At 37.4% G+C, this 22,063-nt stretch overlaps 1 protein-coding gene across 3 annotated transcripts; it reads left to right on the top strand.

Annotated features, from left to right (window-relative positions):
• The first annotated feature begins 13,473 nt into the window (after window positions 1–13,473).
• On the top strand, window positions 13,474–18,295 carry LOC144959596 (uncharacterized). Of its 3 annotated transcripts, none has more exons than XM_078892220.1 (3): window positions 13,474–13,559; window positions 14,697–14,784; window positions 16,514–18,295. In XM_078892220.1, the coding sequence occupies exon 3, from the start codon at window positions 16,568–16,570 to the stop codon at window positions 17,399–17,401; it is 834 nt and encodes a 277-aa protein (XP_078748346.1). In that variant the 5' UTR covers window positions 13,474–13,559; window positions 14,697–14,784; window positions 16,514–16,567; the 3' UTR covers window positions 17,402–18,295. The 3 variants fall into 3 exon arrangements, with proteins under 3 accessions (XP_078748346.1, XP_078748345.1, XP_078748347.1); XM_078892219.1 differs by having other exon boundaries at window positions 13,493–13,635; XM_078892221.1 differs by having other exon boundaries at window positions 13,499–13,635.
• The last annotated feature ends 3,768 nt before the right edge of the window (window positions 18,296–22,063 follow it).

The raw sequence follows: 22,063 nt of genomic DNA on the forward strand, positions 1-22,063 counted from the left end.
TTAAATCGATCGGATTTTGAAGGAAGGGTTTTCTGATCTTCTACATGGTTTTTTACCAGAATAGGGAAGTTAACCCAGCTAATCGATAAAAGAGCAAATGTTTCAAGTTTCAACGCCACGCGTTGAAAAATTTAACAGTCCCCCACACTGTCTTTGGGCATGTACGAACCGTGACAGAAAATTAGCTGTTGTTTTGTGAGGCGTAGTATTTGTCTTGTCAATTAATCTCTTATCGGATTGTTTGGGAAGGATTGGACCAAATTACAACACCCGTGGCATGAATATTTTATATAAACTGATAGAAATAGAAGACAAGGAGTTAATGTTTACAAATAGGCTTCAACAGTCATGACGTCACTTCCCTCGGAACAATGGCGGACGCCCTTATGAAAGATTTCTACGACGAGCATAAAATTACATCCATAGGAGAAAAACATTATCTAATTCATCTGTGGTGTTTCATTCATCTTGTTTTGTTGTTAAAGGGGAAACCCGAAACGTTCATTTGATATGTTTTTGTAATTGAATTGAAGCTTACATTCAATTTCACATTATTTTTTATTTTGATGGATAGCAGTGAGCGGTGGGCGCTGCCTTAGGTCTTGTATCGTGAAAATATATTAACGAATATGTGATAATGAAGAGACTTCGGATGGGTAAAACGCTTTGAACATCTTTGGTGGATATTGCGATATATATTCTAGTTCCATAGTATTGATGTCATTGCTATCCATCCTAACAAAAGAGTAATGATGGAGAAGCTTCGGGTGGGAACAATGCAGAAAATCGACGTTTCGGGTATAAACCTTTCGTCAGCACAACAATAAACAAATAAACGTGGAAAACAAATAAAATAACATGCAGTAGTTGTTGTGCTCACGAAGGATTTGTATCCGAAAAGTCCTCTGTCTGTATTGTTCCCACCCGAGGCATCTCTTTTGTTAGGACATCACAACTATGGAACTAGAAAGAACCTGGGTAAGATAAATGGATAGTTGTCACATATAAAAATGGAACTTTTATTCATATATCGCAATATCAATCAAAGATATTCAAGGCGTTTTACTAGGGGACACAAGCTCAGAAACAGCACTAACCATGTACATGATCATACATTCATGACGAATGCGAGACGATATTACAGTATTTTGACGGACATGTGCTCATTTTACACTTGAGTACGGTGAAAGAATGTGCTCTTGAGTAAAGTGCGTTTTCAAAGGGGGCTCATCTTTGCGTGGCCCATTCAACTCATTGGAGATAAATTAATCAGGACATCGATAAACAGTCGTGTTTTTGTCATAAAAAGGAGCTTTTATATAGCGCAATATCCACTAAATGTTCTCAAAGCGCCAACAGCAACATTTAACATTTAGGACGGGACATGACGACTGTTAGGCGATGTTTCATTTTTTTTCCGATAGAGACAACGCTGTAAACGGCCAGGTACTCATTTTACACCTGAGTACGGTGAGAGAATGTGAGTGAAGAATCTTTTCCAAGGACTCAACTATGCGCCGAGCGAGGCTCGAACCCAGGATCTTCCGATCCGAAAGCGAGTGTCATGCCATTAGACTACATAGCCGCACACCATATATTCAATATAATAAAAAAATAAATAAAATTAATAAACTTCCCTTTATTCATCCCCAAGGGGAAATTTGTCTTTAGGGTCTATTCCAAGGGAAGACTGGAATAACCCAGGCGTCAGCCGCAGACCAGCCCCGCAAAGTGAGCTAGGGCGAGGTGACTTGCTCAAGGCCACACAACGCAGTGGCGAGTGATTGAACTCGCTACCTTTCGGGTAAGAAGCAAAGACCGTACCGCTGAGCCACGCTGCCCTCGCAATAATCGGGTGGATATTATAGGCATACAATCGAGCCTTGTCTTTTAAATCAATCAATTGAAAAATGTACTATTGTCATTCCCCGATGGTAAAATGTATCTTTAAGGTCTGTCTAAAGCAACGGAAGATCGGAATAACCCGGTTGCAAGCCGCAGTGCAGTGCCACAAAGCGTAGCCATCGTTAATTTAAAGCCTGACACTGAAACCCAAAAAGACTGGCATTTTGATGCCATTATTTGGTTTTTGCACCGCCTAGTGAGTTGTCGTTAGAAGTGCTCATGGAAACAAGTGGTCAAATTGGTTGAACTATTAAATACAACTCACGATTTGTTTTCTTTTGTGGCCAAAGACTGGAATTTTGACGTCATATTTTGGTCAGTGTCAGGCTATAAGTTTACGATGGCTACGCACAAAGTGATCTAGAAGAAATAAATAACAATGTTAAATTGAACTTAGGCTTAAATTTTATATACGAAATAAAAGATAAAATGGACGTTTCAGGTTTCCCCTTTATCAACAAAGCAGGATGCATGAAACAATACGGACGAATACAGATAATGTGGTAGTGGCGTTGTTAAGATGAATAATCTTTAAAGATACATCAACCTTTCACTATAAGTGAATGCTCAACATACTCTTTATGCACCAATGTGGCACTAGCCGTCTTCATAATTGATGGAATACTAGCTGTGAAACACAAAGGACGTCACGTTTTGATCATTTAAAGAAGTTAGACTCGCCAAAAGGACCATCCTTCATTTCTACAATAAAAGAACAAAAGAAAACAAACAAAAAAGAAAGAAAGAAAAAAACAAAACAAAAAAATACCAGAAAGGCATTAACTTCAGAGAATGGTTTAAAAACTGACAACGTTTTGAAATATGTAGTCACAGTGCTTTCACATTCTGCTCTCTTTTCTTTCACTTTTTAAGGTCCATTTTTTTCTTCATTCCCTGATAAAGGAATGTCTCAGGGTATATATAACTGTAATAAAAACATCCCGTTTGTTGCAAAACTTGCAAAAATCGTAAGATTTTTTAAAAAGCTAGGTCTAGTATCAACAATATGTATTGATTCGTTATATTTCAAGTCGTGATATTTAAAAGTTAGTTAAAAACAGAAAAACACATACTATCTACATTTGATGCAAGAAACGAAACTAAAAAGAGAACGCTTTTTTCCAGTTTCACATAAAACTTTATTCTTAACTCTTTCCTTATCGATAATTTTCAGTATTATTTTACAAAAGTGGAAGGCTTACCCAGCAGAAAAATTGATTTTTTAATCTCAAACAAGCTCTCGACAAACAACTTTATGTTCTTATTAATTAAACAAAGATCATTCTTCAAAGTTTCTGATGTACAAAATTACTCTGAATAAGAAAAATGTATATTGTGTCGTAACAAATGTGAGGATTTTGCTGTAGGTGGTAAGGAGAGGGTTAAAGCCCTAATAAACAATATAAAGTAATCCTCTCAACTCATTGTGGTTGCTTCTCTACATCATATGCACTCCTATTTTATTTTAAAGGTTATTTCGATTCTAGCCATGTCTTTTGCAGCATTTGAAGGTGACTGCTATATGAACCACCCCATTAGGTTACATAATACCAGCTAGTAAATACAATAATACTTTTTTCACCCCATCTAAACACAGGAAATATTAAGGCAGACTACCTACGTCAATTCATACTGTCTTGAATAGAAACCTAAACGCTTTCAACCCCCCCCCCCTCCCCCAAGAACTTAAGTCAAAGGAAGATCTTCTTCTGGCATAGCATCCACAGCAAAAGACCGTGAACTGTGGAAAGAATAGAAACAGACGATTAGAGAGGCAGCCGAGGCGTCCAGATCGAATGATTAGGAAGTGAAAGGCATTAAGTCAGTAAGTCATTACATTACAAATTACATTACATTTCATCTTTCTGAGATAAGAACAGTATTATTACAAATCTTTCTGGGCATCTCATTTCCGCACCTTCACAGAGGACGTTCCTCCAAAGACAATGGTGAGTGAAAAAAATGGCAATGTGAAAGGAGGAAAAAACAGAATGCGAAGGCACTGTGCTAACAGCTTAAACTGGGTGACTTCCTGACCTAGGCAACACATATTAAGCTCCTACTAACAGCTTAATAATAGCTTCTCATTTACAAACAGTGCACTTGCTAGACATGCTTTGCCCAATGTTAGTTTCTGATTTCATTTTATAATGTGGGGAATGAGATAAAGAACGATTTTATTTTTATCGAAGTAATTCTTAGTGTATACATCAAATTTTAAAATTCGGATGTTTTAACACAATATTGTTCGCCCTTTTCCCGTCCCTGGTCGAAAACAACATAGTCTGTCAAATAATAATAAAAAATCGGCTTACTGACCTCATGTGTCATCCTATAATATGTTAAGTATTGCTGTAGGCAACAGCTTCTAATGGTGCTCACACTAATATTAGGTTGTGACGATTTATCCAGGAGGCAAACTCATTACCGCACCGTCGCAAACCCGTCCGGTAGCTTTGTCAAAACACAACGTTCAACTAGATGCTCTGCGGTTTCGGGCTCTTGACTACAACGGGTACATGTTGGACAAGAGGCAAATCCCCACGCATGTACGAAAGATCCTTTGTAAAGTACTTTAAGCACATTTTGACAATATTTCTATATATGAAAGCCAAGGTTAGACAAAAACATTGACTCAAATGTCATAGTTCGGACATTAAATTCCAATTTCCGTTATCCTCGTTACCCCAGCCCCCAAATTATACCAGTGAGCGACATTCTAAGGAAAATCTTTACAGGATTCTAGGCGTGAAAAATAAACCAACAGTAATTGGGTTTGAATTTTCAAGTATTACGTTTAATAATGTCGGTAAAGTTCTCTCCAATTTCACATTCATGACATTTTCACGGACAACGCTTTTACGAATACTGAATCCAGAATTCCATCCCAGGGTAACACAAAGTGGTTTAACTGGGCTCTATCTGAGACATTATCAGAGCTGCCATACTTGAAATTTCAAAATATTCGCAATTTCCAATGGAAAAAAGAAAAGTCGTTTAAATAGCTTTAGATATAAATAGTTTGCCCTCATCATGATCCAAAAAATGCTCCAAGGTCCTGAATTTTGGTTCTAAGGAACTAAACTAAAATTTCGACTATTTTTTTCGTGGTACTAGGCAGGTCTGCATCATGACGATTTAAGTGATTCAACTAACTTTACTCATTCCTTGTGGAGCGCTATAAGCGATTTGACGAATTTTATTCATTCCTCTTCGTTCCGCGTGGAGCATAGAACCTCTACAACAGTCCTCCATCTCCTTCGGTCATTGGCTTGCTTGGGTCTTCATCTCTTCCCAAGTCCAACCTGAGCCTTTGATTTTGCCCAACAGGCTTGTTCTACAGATCGGACTAGAGCGGCCTTTTTTTCCCTTTCACCCAAGGGTTTCATTCAAGTGATTGCCTGGAGATATTATTGCAAAGCTTCTTGCACAGTGTGTCACCGACCCATCGCAACCTTCCTGACTTGTCCCTGTCATCAATCGGCAGCTGGTTTGCCGGATTTCAAAGGTCACAGTTTAATACTCTGTTGAATTGCTTAACTCACTCAACCCTAACACTGACTATATCCGTAGTTTATCCGGGTTACTTTTTACCCCATGCCTATTTATTACATTTTTCTGAGACAAATTATAGAAGGGAAGACTAATTATATCAACGCTAATGTTATTAGTTTTTACATGTTAATGGTAGTTGAATTAAACTATCTATATACATTTTTTTTCAATTTTGAAAAGTAGCAAAAATCTCTAGGATTGAGTGAGGTAACCCTCTCCTTACCACCTACAGCAAAATCGGCACATTTGTTACGACACAATATACATTTTTATTTCTTTTTTAGACTTATTTTGTACATCACAATGATCTTTGTTTACATAATAAGAACATAAAGCTGTGTTGTAGAGATATTGTTTGAGTTTTAAAACACAAAAGCAATTTTGTTCTGCTGGGTAAGCCTGTCATTTTGGGAAAATACTGAAAAGGATCGGTAAGGAGAGAGTTAAAGGGGAGTAATCCTGGTAGGAAAAGGTTTGTAGGTTTAATTGTGACAACTTAAAAATGAGACTCCATATTATAACAATGATAAAAGTGTCCGTTTTATTGTTAAGTCTGGCCATGATAAGGCACACCGCGTTAGCAAACTTTTTGAATTCTGGTCAGCATTTACATTATTTCAAACTCAAGGGCGATTGTATAATTTTTGACAATTGCGTGGAGCCTTTTCTCAGGCGGTCAAACATCGAATGTTCAATTTCCTGTTCCACATCTCAACAGGATTGTATTGGGGTCAACTTTCGTCCTTCGAATGATGATGGTAATGATACTGATGATGATGCTGACCCCAAAAGAAGACTCTCAAATTCTGGACTTTGTCAGCTATGTTTAACTTCAAAGAGCAATTCTTTAACTAAATCAAATTCAACAACACATAAGACCTATACTGCTGTAACTAACACGGGCATTCCTTTAGCTGTAAATAAGTTTGTCCATGTATCTGGGGGTCTATACGACGGGCAAGTCCTGTTGCTACGAGCTATTCCAGACAAAGACTTAATGGTACTTTCTCTCACAAATGACGACCGATGGACGGATTATGGCAATGTCAATTTACCAGACGTCAATTTACATATCACTGTCCGTATGGCAAATAACCAAATCAACTTTGATAACTATAAAGAAGGAAATCGGTATTGGCAGCACCAGGGACTTAATTTTATATCGTCTGATTATTTCGCCATCGGGAAAGAATCCCAGATGCTGATTTTTGTTACAGAACTGTTCTATAACGTGTACGTTGACGGGAAGGCGATGGGTTCGTATCCAAGACCAACTCGTATACCATTGCAGGACATTACATATCTACGTCTGACAACTCAATTCAAGAGTGTAGGTTGGAAGGAGAAGAAACTTATATATGGAATGAAAAGGCTAGGGCAGTGAGTGGTCCCTAACCTCCGTGCTCCTTCCCCATGGAATCAAGCTATAGAAGGAACGATGTTAACGTCACTCAGCTCTTTGTTATTATTTTTAGACAGCCTGTTAGGCATAATATTTCAGCAAATTGTATCAATTGAATTATGAAAGTTAAAGGTTACACACAGTTTTGTGTGCTGGGATATTTAATTCGGCTGGTGGATGTTGTGATATTTTACGTGAACGTATATAATCAATAAGTAAATATCTGGAGGTCTTTTTTTTTCCGTTGGTTTGAGAGTATTTTTTATTTTAACAAAAATCTGGCTATTATAATTTGGGTTATCAGAACTGAAAATATGTACACGTCGGCACCAATCCATGGGAGAAATCATTTCTGTGTTTATTATTATTATTATTATTATTATTATTATTATTATTATTATTATTATTATTATTATTATTATTATTATTATTATTATTATTATTATTATTATTATTATTATTATTATTATTATTATTATTATTATTATTATTATTAGTTTTGTTTGCATTGCTTGATTATTGAATTTACGTACTTGATTTGTTGATTGCAAATGTTATATTATTCTTGTATGAGTTATATTGGCAATTGCCTAAAAATAAACCTTTGAATTTGAATCGTATGTTATTCACTGTTTGAGTTAAACGATTTAAAGAAATCCCAGGGTACATCCCAGTTACTTCAGCACATATTTTGTGCGGTCTTGTGGTATGACATTCGCTTTCGGATCGGAAGATCCTGCGTTCGAAACTAGTTCGGCGCATAATTGACTCCTTAGAAAAGGCTCTTACTCACATTCTCTCACCTTACTTAGGTGTAAAATGGTTACCTGGCCGTGAAAGGCATTGTCTCTATCGTGAAAACAATGTCATATCACCTAACAGGCGTCATGTCCTACATTTTTTGTGTTGTTGTTGGTCAGGAGCCGTTTGTAAAGCGATTTAAGCATGGTTAGTGGATATTGCGCTATGCAAACGCTCATGTTTGTTTTCAAAAAAAAATATATCATTTTTTATCTTTAAAACGCTTTAACGCTTAAAAATTAATATATTTTATTCTTGTTTTGTTTTCCTTGCAAAGATATAGTAAATGAATTCTAAGACAATTATTGGTAAAGTCATATTTTATCATTATAATTACTACATTCTTTGAGAATTTATAAGAATTCGACTGACCCCGCGTTTTTTTTTGCAAAAAAATATTTCAAAATTTTGCAAAGAAAATAATTTATCATGTTGCAGAAGAAAATAAGTAAATTTTGTAAATATTTTGCAGGTTTCTAAATATGTTGTATCTCACCTAACAACTAACTAGATACATGAATAACGCAATTTCAAACTGAAAATGATGCAAAAGTATGGGACAAAAAATGGCAAATTTTGCCAGAAATTATTCTCATTTGAAAATATAGGCACACAGATCGGATAAAAAAATTACAATAAAAATTTTCATCCCCGCGGGAACGCAAATTTCGCAAAAAAATAAAAATAAAAGAATCAAATAATTTGTCAAAAATTTGCAAAACGTGCAGATTATGCGGTTGCGATGCAAATCAGAAAATTTTCCCTATGCTGTTCTATCTTCTGGTTTCAGAGTGATAGCATCTTATTTTCTAGTCTAAATAATATAATGCTAGTCGTTAAGAATGATCATCCATTCTCGTCCTGTAATCCTAATAATTGAGCTTGTAACCTTGACCGTTTATAGATAGTTCGAAGATGACGTCACTCAAGCCTTTGTTGTTATATTTTGCCATCCGCGTTTGTGAGTTATTCTCACTGAACTGTATTAACCAGACTATAAAAGTTCATGGTTACACATAGTTTTGTGTGTTGGTCCGTTATACTTCCGGATGGCAATGTTATGAGCTTCTTAGCCAAGCGCATACTATCTATAGTCTGGTTAATATAGTTTATTGAGAATTACTCATAAGCGCGGATGGCCAAAAAACAAAAAACAGAACAAAAACAACCCAATAACAAGGACCTACTTGACGTCAACTTCATACTATCTATTGAACATCCGGGATAGCAGTGGGTATATTGCCTACACATACCAGAGACCGTAATATGTATTTTCATTTTAGTCTCTCCACATGCGATCGATAATTAAAACCTGTGGCGTTTTCTATGTTTACTAATCACACTGCCGGTGTTTGCATTACGATGACTGTCGGAGAGGCGTGGTTATCTCGATGTCAATTCCATGGAACTTGGGACGCCCTCTAAAATCTGTTCGTGTTGTTGATAAAACAGGTCGCTGATTTGATTTTATCACAGTGAATGGCTTCTTTAATGAATTCAGTATATTATATTATATTATAGATGGAGTGTATCGCAGCCATCGTTCACATTTTATAGCCTGACAATTTTGTTTAGTTTTATGCAGCATCTAGTGATTTTATCGTTAGTCGAGTTCAAGGAAACAAGTAATTCCATTGGTTGTCAGGATATATAGATACATCGAAGTTGACGTCACTCAGGTCTTTGTTATTGTTTTTTTGCCATCCGCGTTTATGAGTAATTCTCACTAAACTGTATTAACCTGACTTTCAACGTTCAAGGTTACACATAGTTTTGTGTGTTGGTCCGTTATACTTCAGGATGGCAATGTTATGAGCTTCTTAGCCAAGCGTATACTATCTATAAGATAACGATGGCTACTGTCTTCGTGGGTTTTTTAGCGTCGTCGTCGTTAACGTACAGCCTGGCACGGAAACCCTCGGAGACTTATAGTATGAAGTAATTTTTTTGTTTTTGCAGCGCCAAGTGAGTTGTCGTTAGTAGAGCTCAAGGAAATCACTGATCCCATTTGGTTGAACTGTTGAATACTACTCACAATTTGTTTTCTTTTGTCGCCAAAGACTTGTCTTCTGACGTTATTTAATTTTTGGTCAGTGTCAGGCTATAGATAGAATGAAGATGACGTCACTCGGGTCTTTGTTATTGTTTTTGCCATCCGCGTTTATGAGTAATTCTCACTAAACTGTATTAACCTGACTTTCAACGTTCAAGGTTACACATAGTTTTGTGTGTTGGTCCGTTATACTTCCGGATGGCAATGTTATGAGCTTCTTAGCCAAGCGTATACTATCTATAAGATAACGATGGCTACTGTCTTCGTGGGTTTTTTAGCGTCGTCGTCGTTAACGTACAGCCTGGCACGGAAACCCTCGGAGACTTATAGTATGAAGTAATTTTTTTGTTTTTGCAGCGCCAAGTGAGTTGTCGTTAGTAGAGCTCAAGGAAATCACTGATCCCATTTGGTTGAACTGTTGAATACTACTCACAATTTGTTTTCTTTTGTCGCCAAAGACTTGTCTTCTGACGTTATTTAATTTTTTGGTCAGTGTCAGGCTATAGATAGAATGAAGATGACGTCACTCGGGTCTTTGTTATTGTTTTTGCCATCCGCGTTTATGAGTAATTCTCACTAAACTGTATTAACCTGACTTTCAACGTTCAAGGTTACACATAGTTTTGTGTGTTGGTCCGTTATACTTCCGGATGGCAATGTTATGAGCTTCTTAGCCAAGCGTATACTATCTATAAGATAACGATGGCTACTGTCTTCGTGGGTTTTTTAGCGTCGTCGTCGTTAACGTACAGCCTGGCACGGAAACCCTCGGAGACTTATAGTATGAAGTAATTTTTTTGTTTTTGCAGCGCCAAGTGAGTTGTCGTTAGTAGAGCTCAAGGAAATCACTGATCCCATTTGGTTGAACTGTTGAATACAACTCACAATTTGTTTTCTTTTGTCGCCAAAGACTTGTCTTCTGACGTTATTTAATTTTTTGGTCAGTGTCAGGCTATAGATAGAATGAAGATGACGTCACTCGGGTCTTTGTTATTGTTTTTGCCATCCGGGTTTCTGAGTAATTCTCACTAAACTGTATTAACCAGACTATAAAAGTTTAAGGTTACAAATAGTTTTGTGTGTTGGTCTGTTTATACTTCCGGATGGCAATGTTGTGAGCTTAGCTAAGCGCACACCTTCTATAGATAGTATGCACTTGGCCAAGAAGCTCATAACATTGCCATCCGGAAGTATAACGGACCAACACACAAAACTGTGTGTATCCATGAACGTTTATGGTCGGGTTAATTCAGTTCAGTGAGCATTACTCATAAACGGGGATGGCAAAAAAACAATAACAAAGACCTGAGTGACGTCATCTTCGAAATATCTATAGGGAATGAGATTTCAAAACAGATTTAAGAGTAGCGCCCCTTTGTTGGAAGTCACGTCTTGACAACCGACAGACCCTATCGCCATTATAAGTACCAATTATCAGCGGGGAGTTCAGTAAGTTTAGGTTTGTCTCATCGTATTGTATTTTTTATCAACATCTGTTATTTCAAATTTGTAGTCTATATCATATTTTGTTAACATTTCATAAGGGTGAAAACTAAAGAAAAGATCTACGTTGATTGTGATATGCGTTTGTGTTTGGAGCGCTTGGCTTGTAGTTGGAGACGAAGCTTCGGTTTGTTTACAAATAACTTCTTCGCCGGTGACGTCCATCAAGGGACGCTACTCCTCGCTAATGTCATTCCCTATAAGTTTACGATGGCCACGAGTGTACACGGAGAAGGTTATAAATATTATATTGGTTCATTTTAGAATTGAATTTACCTGCACTAGTGAAGGATACAAATATGACACGCTTTGCATCACTGGTTATGATATGTTACAAGAATTCAGTGTGCATAGGTGAAAGTAACGAGAATGTTATGAATGCTTCATTGGTTCTTTCCCCCCGTGTGGTGTCCGGGGTCCCTCAACTGAGAGGGTCAAGAATAGCCCAACGCCAAGCCAGGGTGTCGTAAAAGGCGACTAATGGTGTGTGATTCCCCCATCTTTGAGTCACCTGGTCCTCCAGGTTGGGGGTTGGCAAAGGGTTAACACCCCTTTCCGTTAAACTCAAACCGTTACAGAAACGCAGACAGACAAACCAAATCCTTTTTTTTTAGCTTGGGCGACCGAAGAGTTTCTGGAATGTCAGAATTTATAGAAGCTGATATACAGAGAAGTGGTAAGACCTGGAATGAGATTAAAAAGTTAGCTCAGGATAGAGAAGGATGGAAACTGTTTGTCTGTGTCCTATACCCTGACCCAGGGTGAAAAAGGCAATGATGATGATGATGATGCTGATTGGTTCTTTCTGGAATGTCTCTTTCGTATGAACCAGGATATTTTGACCAATCAAAACGCGGGGTTTCTAATACACCCGCTCGGACACATTATATTGCTGGTTGTTTTCAAACAATAGAACGAAGGACATTGACATAACTCTGCAATTTGTCATTTTTTCGACCACTACTTATGTGATTAGTTCTCACTAAATTCATTCGATCAGAATTTTAACTTTTAAGGCTACGCATTGTTTATTGTGGTATCAGGCGTGTACAACAAGTGAGTACTTTACTAAAATGCATATCGTCGATGTTAAATAACACCGTGTAGTTTGAGAGTTAGGCCGAAGCCATCGTTAACTTAAAGCCTGACATTGGCCCCAAAAATGACGTCAAAAGATGTATTTGGCCGTAAAAGAAATCAAATCGTGAGTTGTTAGTAGTGCTCATGGAAATAAGCGGTCCCATTGGTTGAACTATTGAATACAACTCACGATTTTCTTTTGTGGTCAAAGACTCGTCTTTTGATGTCATTTTTGGCCAGTGTCAGCGTAGCCATCGTAAAGTTATAGCCTGACACTGAAACCCAAAAAGACTGGCATTTTGACGTCATTATTTGGTGTTTGCACCGCCGAGTGAGTTGTCATTTGTCATGCTCTTGGAAACAACTTGTCCCATTGGTTGAACTATGGAATACAACTCACGATTTGTTTTCTTTTGTGGCCAAAGATGGTCTTTTGACGTCATTTTTTTTGGTCAGTGTCATGCTATAGATAGTTCGAAGATGACGTCACTCAGGTCTTTGTTATTGTTTTTTGCCATCCGCGTTTATGAGTAAAGCTCACTGAACTGTATTAACCCGACTATAAATGTTCATGGATACACACAGTTTTGTGTGTTGGTCCGTTATACTTCTGGATGGCAATGTTATGAGCTTCTTAGCCAAGCGCATACTATCTATAAGTTAACGACGGCTACGGTCCTAGGGTCAGACTATATAATGTTATGTTAACGATGGATACGGTTTGGCAGTAACTGGCATTGCCACTGTCTGAGGGGCGTGGCTATGTTCTCTTCCACGGGTTGTCTATTCAGTAGAAAGAAAACTGTCATGAAAACAGATTTCATCGGTTCTTTGTTTCGTGTTAACAAGATACCGTCTCGTTTCAAAAACTAGAGTATTATTATACTGGCACAGCAGATGCTGATGTCAATGGTGTTGATCTATATCATTCCCTTTCCATGTGATCGATGTCATTGATCACATTGCAAAATGTGCTCCAAGTGACCCACAGTGAAACGTGTTTACAGTTTTCAAACTATCCAATATCACTAATTGGTAATTTTGTTCAGTTTGACGCATGTTTATGTTTACAACTTCCATAATCAAAGCAGCGTGTTTACATAATTTATTAAAAATTATCCAATCGTTAGACAGCACACATATCATGCGATCAATGACTCGGTTGGACGAAAACCTGAATATAGATCGTTCCCATTAACAATCTGAAAAGATGAATGTCACTTGTTTTGTCTTTTTACGGGAATTCGGTGAAGATAACGTGTATGTGGAAAAACGGGAATGTTATTTATACTTCATTGGTACTTTTAAAAATATATATTTCGTATTGATTAAAAAGGTAAAAGGTAGTCATATGAAATTGAGAAAGTTTTCATTTCGGCGCGGATGTAAGATAAAAAAAATGTGAAAACGTTTGTATGAAACAGTGCCAGAGTCCTTCAAAGCCATTGGCCCACGGAGTCAGAGTTTATCCCGATCTCTACAGCGTGAAACGGGCAATAGCAATTGCTTGCTATCCTTTGTCTATCGCAAAGCACTTTCCGCCAAATCTCTCAGACTCGGCTACCCATTCACTTCTGAGTGAGCGGGGGGGGGGGGGGGTCAGAAAAATATCTCGACTGCACCCGTGATCAATCTTGGTCGCTTTGCGTATGAAGGGAGTGCTCTACCAACTGAGCTATGGGGACCCCCTATAAATTTAATAATGTGCATCCAATAATATGTGTCAGTTAAACAATACATAATGATAAGGTAGGCGAATGTCACCACGGCCCAATACCGAGTTAGTCGGTGTTAGGGTTGAGTGAATTTTTTACACCTGAATACGGTGAGAGAATGTGAGAGCCTTCTCCACGGATGGAACTGTGCGCCGAGCGAGGCTCGAACCCAGGACCTTCCGATCACAAAGCGAGTGTCATACCACTAGACCACATAGCCGCACAGTCGGTATTCTTATTGTAATAAAATTCTTACAATATCTCTCCCTGTTTATCGCTAAACTCTATAAAATTGAAAACAATTTTTTACAATACTAAACAGTTGACTCTCAAATCAATCAGGAACTTTCTTAAGGACATCCGTTTGGTCTCAACAGTATTGAGAGTTTTTGACAAGATGAAGGCCAGTTTTCTCGCCAAAATTGTTTTAACCCTCACCTTACCATCTACAGCAAAATTGTCACATTTGTTACGATACAATATAAACTTTTTCCTCATTCAGATTTATTTGTACATCACAATGGTCTTTGTTTAATTAAAAAGACCATAGAATTGTTTCGTAGAGAGCTTGTTTGAGTTATAAAAATCAATTTTTCTGCTGGGTAAGCCTGCCATTTTTAGGAAAATACTGAAAATGATCGGTTAGGAGAGAGTTAATGTGTTGTATTTTTTTCCTCTTCAGAGCAGGACAATCCAGGGGGAGCCACCGTTTCATCCCATAATCGTAACGACGCTGCTGATCGGGGAATGTCCTGTATTTATTTATAAAGGTAAACTATGAGAGTCAGTCAATGTGGGTATTTTTGTCGTGCATTGTGCATTCTCACGGATTCAATTATTTCAATGCGCTTTCACGCTTCCAACAAACTTTCATTTCGTTCAGTGCAAGTCACCTATTATATATAAAAAATATATTTTAAAAAATTGAGCTTTTAAATAGCGTGATATCCACTAAACGTGCTCAAAACGCTTTTCAAGGAGTCCTGATCCACAGCAACACTTAACATTTAGGATGGGACTGTAAGGCGATATTACAATTTTTCGGACAACGCTGTTAAAGGCCAGGTACTCATTTTACACTTGAGTACGGTGACAGAATGTGAGTAAAGAGCCTTTTCCAATGACTCAACAATGCGTCTAGCGATGCTCGAAACCAGGACCTTCCGATCACAAAGCGAGTGTCATACCACTAGACCACATAGCCTTACAGTCGGATTCTTATTGTAATAAACTTCTTACAATATCTGTCTATCGCTAAACTCTATATTGAAAACAATTTTTTACAATATTCAACAGTTGACTCTCAAATCAATCAGGAACTTTCTTAAGGACATCCGTTTGGTCTCAACAGTATTGAGAGTTTTTGACAAGTTGAGGGCCAGTTTTCTCGCCACTGTTTATCGCTAAACTCTATATATTGAAAATAAATTTTTACAATACTAAACGCTTGATGATTAGCACTTGGCCTTCTCAATGGGGCATAATATGATATACGTTAAATTGACAGTTCCCTTAAGAAGCTAAAGTGGGGAACCGTCGTGTGATTTATATTATTTCAATATATTATGTGAGTCAAATTTACTCTTTTTCTTTCTTCACTCACTGAGTATTTTTTTTAGTCTCAACACTTATGTATACTTGAATCGAATCGATTCTTACACTCTTGCTTTTTGGAATTCCGGACGTGTACTCAACCGATGCATGAGCTTGCGAGTGCGCGTTGGGAACAAAGTTCGAATTCCAAAAAGCAAGAGTGTAAGAAATCTTTTATTCTTCCTCGTAATCGATATATATTTCATCATCTCTGAGTAAAAGAAGACATTTTCAAAAATATTCAAATGATACTTTTTTTTTTTTAATCTAATTTCAGTTAAATTTAACGTTTGATAATCTGACGTCACAAATTATTATTCTAAACTTGATATCATTACGCGTTCCTATTCAGAGAGAGGGGTAAATAATATACGATTCTTACACGACTGCTTTTTGGAATTCCGGACGTGTACTCAACCGCTGCACGAGCTTGCGAGTTCGCTTTGGGAACAAAGTTTGAATTTTAGAAAGTACGAGTTTAAGAAATCTTATATTCTACCCTTCAATCGATTCTGATTTCATCATCTTTGAATAAAAGACGTGTTCAAAAGTACGTAAATAAGACTTAGTCTACTATTTAAAGAATTGGTTTTTGTTTGAAATTTAAGTATAAAACATATAATATCATTACGCGTTACTATTTTGGGAGGGGGGGGGTAGAAAAATGTATGAAAGTTGAGTCCGTGACTAGCAGGTCGGGTCTTAGTGCTAATTGAATGAAGTTAAACAATAAATTTTCATGGCAAGGGGTGAATGGTTTTTTTCATGTCCTTTACATTTTTAATCTTCCTGACTAACTATCGAGCTATTGAGTGAATTGGGTTATATCATCATTATTATTTAAATGAGCATTTTTATTTTTGCTACCTCGTAATCGTATTCTTTTCTTTTCGATATTTCCACCAGAGTTATATCTTCCAGAATTGTGAACTGGTATTTGTTTATTCTTGAATGCGTTGAATGTTTACTCGATCAACGATGAATACAATAACTTTGTTGACCTTACTTGAATGCCTAACCATCGTGAGTTACCAGATCCTATCAAAATACAACATGGCAGCATTGGCGTGTAACCAAACACAATATATCCAACTACGCGGCGATAGTCCCATTTTTGACAACTGTGAGCAGCAATTTCTTATACGATCCGAAGTCGAGTGTGCTTATTTTTGTGCCAATTCGCAACACGTTTGTATTGGGGTCAACTTTCTCCCTAAGGATGCCCCCCATACTTTTCCTCCCAATTCTGGGCTCTGCCAACTGTGCTTGGCCACGAAGAGTTATACATTGATCAAATCAAATTCCCCTACGCAAAAAAGCTACACCGCTGTGACCAAAACTGGCGCTCCGACCGCTTCAGCCCAGTTCGTCCCGATAGGACCAGGAGGAGTATACGATGGACAAGTGTTCACGTTTCAAATTCTTCCCGACGGAGGATCGTTTCGTCTTATGTTTGCAACAGAGGATAAGTGGCACAAAGATCAAACTAAAAATTCTGACGTCAATTTTAACATCATAACTAACCCACCCAAGGATCAAATTCTATACGACAATTTCGTCGGCGGAAGTAGATACTGGGAACAGGAAAGACTTATATTTAAAATTTCGGATTATTTCATAACCGGAAAAGAGAGTGAAATAATTATCATCTACACAGAGCCATTTGTGCACGTGTACGTAGACGGTAAGAAAATGGGTCCTTATCCAAGACCAAAGGACACCAACCTGGAAGAAATAACACACGTTCAAATGACGACGCAGTTCAAGCGTGTTGGATGGAAAGTATTAAATTAATATTAATTCACTTTCCAATATTATAACGAGAAAGATAGAGTAGATAGAGAGCAAATACTACCAGAGACACATTTAATGGAACGAGAGGACATAGCGATGCATTAAAAAAAGACAGGCATCAAATAACACATAATATACTGCCGCACCTGAACATCGTCTATATCTGAATATTTTGTGTCAGTTTTTGGGTGTGGAGATTTCCACTGCAACAATGAAATGTGAGAAAATGTTCCTTTGGACTCAGAGTGACAGATAACTGGAACAACTGGGAAGGAAGGTGTAATTAAAACGAGGACAGTGAATGAGTTCAAAGACAAGTTAGACAAGCACTGGCATTACAAGCGTTACCGCCTCCGCCCCAACCATGCAGGTGCACGTAACTATATCAGAGTCAGTGCAGAGCGGCTATTACAGGCCTAGCCTTCAACCCGAAGAAGAAGTATCCAGGTATCCAGGTATCCAGGTATTATACATCAAATCATTGCGTTTTTCAAATATGATCTTAAACATTCCATTAGAATTCAATTATTGTTCAAAGTCCTGCTACAGATGAACGATAAAGGGGTTTTCCTGGAAATTACAAAGACTGTAGCGTCAACGACAATACTGCCGCACTTGAACATCGTCTATATCTGAATATTTTGCGTCAGTTTTTGGATGCGGAGATTTCCATTGCCTGCAACAATGAATTGGGTTATCAGACCTGCAAATAAAAGGCACGTTGGGTAAAACAGATGTCGAAATATTAATCTAAAACTACAAAGGAAAGAAATACGAAAGAAATACGAGATTTTGTTTTTTAGTAGAATATGAAAAACCCAACTAAATCTCTGAGCTTTTATATAGCGTGATATTCACTAAAAATGAGCAAAGTTCTTTGTTATTGTTTCTTGCCATCCGTGTTTATGAGTAAAAGACACTTAGATAACCACGCCTCTCGGACAGTCGTCATCATGTAAACAATGACTGACAGTGATTGGTAAACATAGCAAACTACACAGGTTTTACTATCGTTGGTATGTGTCTAAGTTAAATCAATATCCACTATTGTGCCGCTTGATGAATGAAACCAACACAGAAGTCTATCTGTAAACTTAAACGGTTATTTATAATATGACCGAGAAAATCGTGTGATAAGTAGTCACCCATTTGGCGGTATGAAAACAATAACAATGATCAGAGAACGGTTGAATTCATTCTCTTTATTGTATAGATAGGTCATCTTCGAACTATCTATATAAATAACCAACTATGTTTGTCCGAGCACGTGTGAAGGTGTGTCACAAATTCCATGTTTTGATGGATCAAAATTTACTGATTAATTGGATTCAATAGTCTGATGTCACGTTGTCCAGCAACGGCGGCCATTGTGGTTCTAAACAAAGAAAATCTGTACTTTTTATTCTTCATGCTGGCTAGAATTGTTCATATGTCTTGTGATCAGAATGTGTAAAAGTCAAAAATTAATCAGATTTATAATGTTTTTTTCCCTCTGGATACGCTTTTATGCTCGTCGGCGAAATATTTTATAAGGGCGTCCGCCATTGTTCCGATAGTTTAGAGCCAGTTACTAAGTTACCATGCGTCATTATGAGGGAAGGAGCGTTACGACTGTTGAAGAGTATTCTCACTAAACTGTATTACCTGCCTATAAATGTTCATGGTTGCACACATTTTTTTTGCACACTAAAGCTAAAAGTTGAATTTTAATGTTCATGTTCATCCTGATATGACGTGTACTTATTAGTAGTAGTAGTAGTAGTAGTAGTAGTAGTAGTAGTAGTAGTAGTAGTAGTAGTAGTAGTAGTAGTAGTAGTAGTAGAAGTAGTAGTAGTAGTAGTAGTAGTAGTAGTAGAAGTAGTAGTAGTAGTAGTAGTAGTAGTAGTAGTAGTAAGCTTCGCAGACCGAATGACGCTTGCTGAGAATTGTGTGATTCACTCATGGTCGATAAGTATAGCCGCTCTCTCCATCCATGTTGTTAATTGTTTCCATTGGTCGCGGTCCTGGGCCAGAGATTTGAGGCTGTCAAGATCTTGTTGTGACTTTAATACGGAGGGCACTGCAATATTTCTTAGTTCTTCAGGGATTGATTCGGCCTCATCTGAATCCAGACATTTCTGATATGTAGAGAGGTCCTGGTTCAGGGTAGTTATTATTGATGTTGGTGGTCTCCCTACATATTTGTTGGCTTGAAGGAAATATTCTGTCATTGCAGTTTGTACTTATTTGCAGGTCTGATAACCCGTATTGGTATTTTTATGATGAAAATACTCTTGTCAAAAAGATTCAAATATGAGGATTCAAAGAGACTTTTCTCAAACAAAACAATCGACATAATATACTTATTTGCAGGTCTGATAACCCAAATTATTCTGGGCTCGTGGTTGTAATGGGAGAAAAATGCATGCTCTCAAACCAACGCAAAATATTGTCATTGACAACAAAAAATATTAAAACAACAACAACAAAAAAAGTTAGATGAAGCCCATAATTGTGTTCGGTGACCAGGCCCGCAAATACGTGCACGTTGCCCTGACACAATACCATTGGTCACTTTCAACACCGAGAGGACATGCTATAAAAGATGCCATTAAAGAAGGAATATTCTCGAGAAAAGCTCACGAGTCTTGTTCTCCATAAGAAAACGGAATGGGTATTTTATATCAATAATGTACAAACAGAAGTCGATGATACGTTTTCAAACACGTTTGAAATCACGTGAAAGCGTTTTATAAGTTTTTTTTTATAATGCACATAAGAAAAGAAATATATCAACGACAACGAAAAAAAATTTTTATAAAATAGAAAAGCAAAATAAAACAAAACAAAAAATAACCCAACCAAAAAAACAAACAAACCCCCCCCCCAAATAAAACAAAAAACAAAATACAACTAACCTAACAACCTAACAACCCCCCCCCAAATAAAACAAAAAACAAAATACAACTAACCTAACAACCTAACAAACCCCCCCCCCCCCCAAATAAAACAAAAAACAAAATACAACTAACCTAACAACCTAACAACCCCCCCCCCCAAATAAAACAAAAAACAAAATACAACTAACCTAACAACCTAACAACCCCCCCTCCCCCCCAAATAAAACAAAAAACAAAATACAACTAACCTAACAACCTAACAACCCCCCCCCCCCCCAAATAAAACAAAAAACAAAATACAACTAACCTAACAACCTAACAACCCCCCCCCCCCCAAATAAAACAAAAAAAAAACAACTAACTACAACCTAACAACCCCCCTCAAACAACCTAACACAACACCCCCCCCCCCCCAAATAAAACAAAAAACAAAATACAACTAACCTAACAACCTAACAACCCCCCCCCCCCCAAATAAAACAAAAAACAAAATACAACTAACCTAACAACCTAACAACCCCCCCCCCCAAATAAAACAAAAAACAAAATACAACTAACCTAACAACCTAACAACCCCCCCCCCCCAAATAAAACAAAAAACAAAATACAACTAACCTAACAACCTAACAACCCCCCCCCCCCCAAATAAAACAAAAAACAAAATACAACTAACCTAACAACCTAACAACCCCCCCCCCCAAATAAAACAAAAAACAAAATACAACTAACCTAACAACCTAACAACCCCCCCCCCCAAATAAAACAAAAAACAAAATACAACTAACCTAACAACCTAACAACCCCCCCCCCCCAAAATAAAACAAAAAACAAAATACAACTAACCTAACAACCTAACAACCCCCCCCCCCCCCCAAATAAAACAAAAAACAAAATACAACTAACCTAACAACCTAACAACCCCCCCCCCCCAAATAAAACAAAAAACAAAATACAACTAACCTAACAACCTAACAACCCCCCCCCCCCCAAATAAACAACCAAACAAAGAAAATTAAACAAAACAAAACAAATATAACCCCCCCCCCCCGTTAATAATCGAAGAAAAATAAAACAATTAAAAAATAAAATAAAAAAGGAGTGCCCAGAATTCTTTAATTTGGTGTCAAGTTAGAAATTGAATTGAATACCATCAGTAAATTTTGAGAAAAATTGGTTACGTCACAACAATATATTATGTTATCAATAGCAAAAAGAGCGGTTGCAAAAGCAAAGTCCGAGACATTTAAAGATATGTATGAGCAATTAGAAAGTAAAGAAGGCCAGAAAAATATTTTCAGAATAGCGAAACAGAGGGACAAGGATAGGAGAGATTTACAACATATTAAGATGATCAAACGAGAATGGAAGAATATTGGGCAAAGGTGAAGAGATCCGAGCAAGATGGAAAACATGCTACGAACACCTCATGAATGAAGAGAATGGCAGGGAGAGGAGAAGTGCAGTTATACAACCTAAAGAGAATATTGTAGATGAGATAAGCAAGAACGAGGCGTGTGATGCAGTGCGTAAGATGAAAAGGGGGAAAGCAGTTGGACCCGACGAGATACCAGCAGAAGTCTGGAAATCACTTGGAGATGAAGGGTTAAATTTCCCGTTATCGTTATTCAAAGATATCTAACAGACAGAGAAAGTGCCAGAAGAATGGATAAAAAGTACGTTGATTCCCATTTACAAAGAATAAAGGAGATTTTCAATAATGTAGAAATTATAGGGGCATCAAGATAATGAGCCATACAGTTATCGATAAGAGGATTAGAAAAGA

The sequence above is a fragment of the Berghia stephanieae genome, chromosome 14, assembly GCF_034508935.2.
Source record: "Berghia stephanieae isolate SIO BIC M18660-M18661 chromosome 14, UCSD_Bste_1.3, whole genome shotgun sequence".
Lineage (NCBI taxonomy): Eukaryota > Metazoa > Mollusca > Gastropoda > Nudibranchia > Aeolidiidae > Berghia > Berghia stephanieae.

Bases quoted from the DNA above. Each gene is read 5' to 3' on its own strand.
- LOC144959596 (XM_078892220.1), top strand. From the start codon at position 16,568: ATGTTTACTCGATCAACGATGAATACAATAACTTTGTTGACCTTACTT.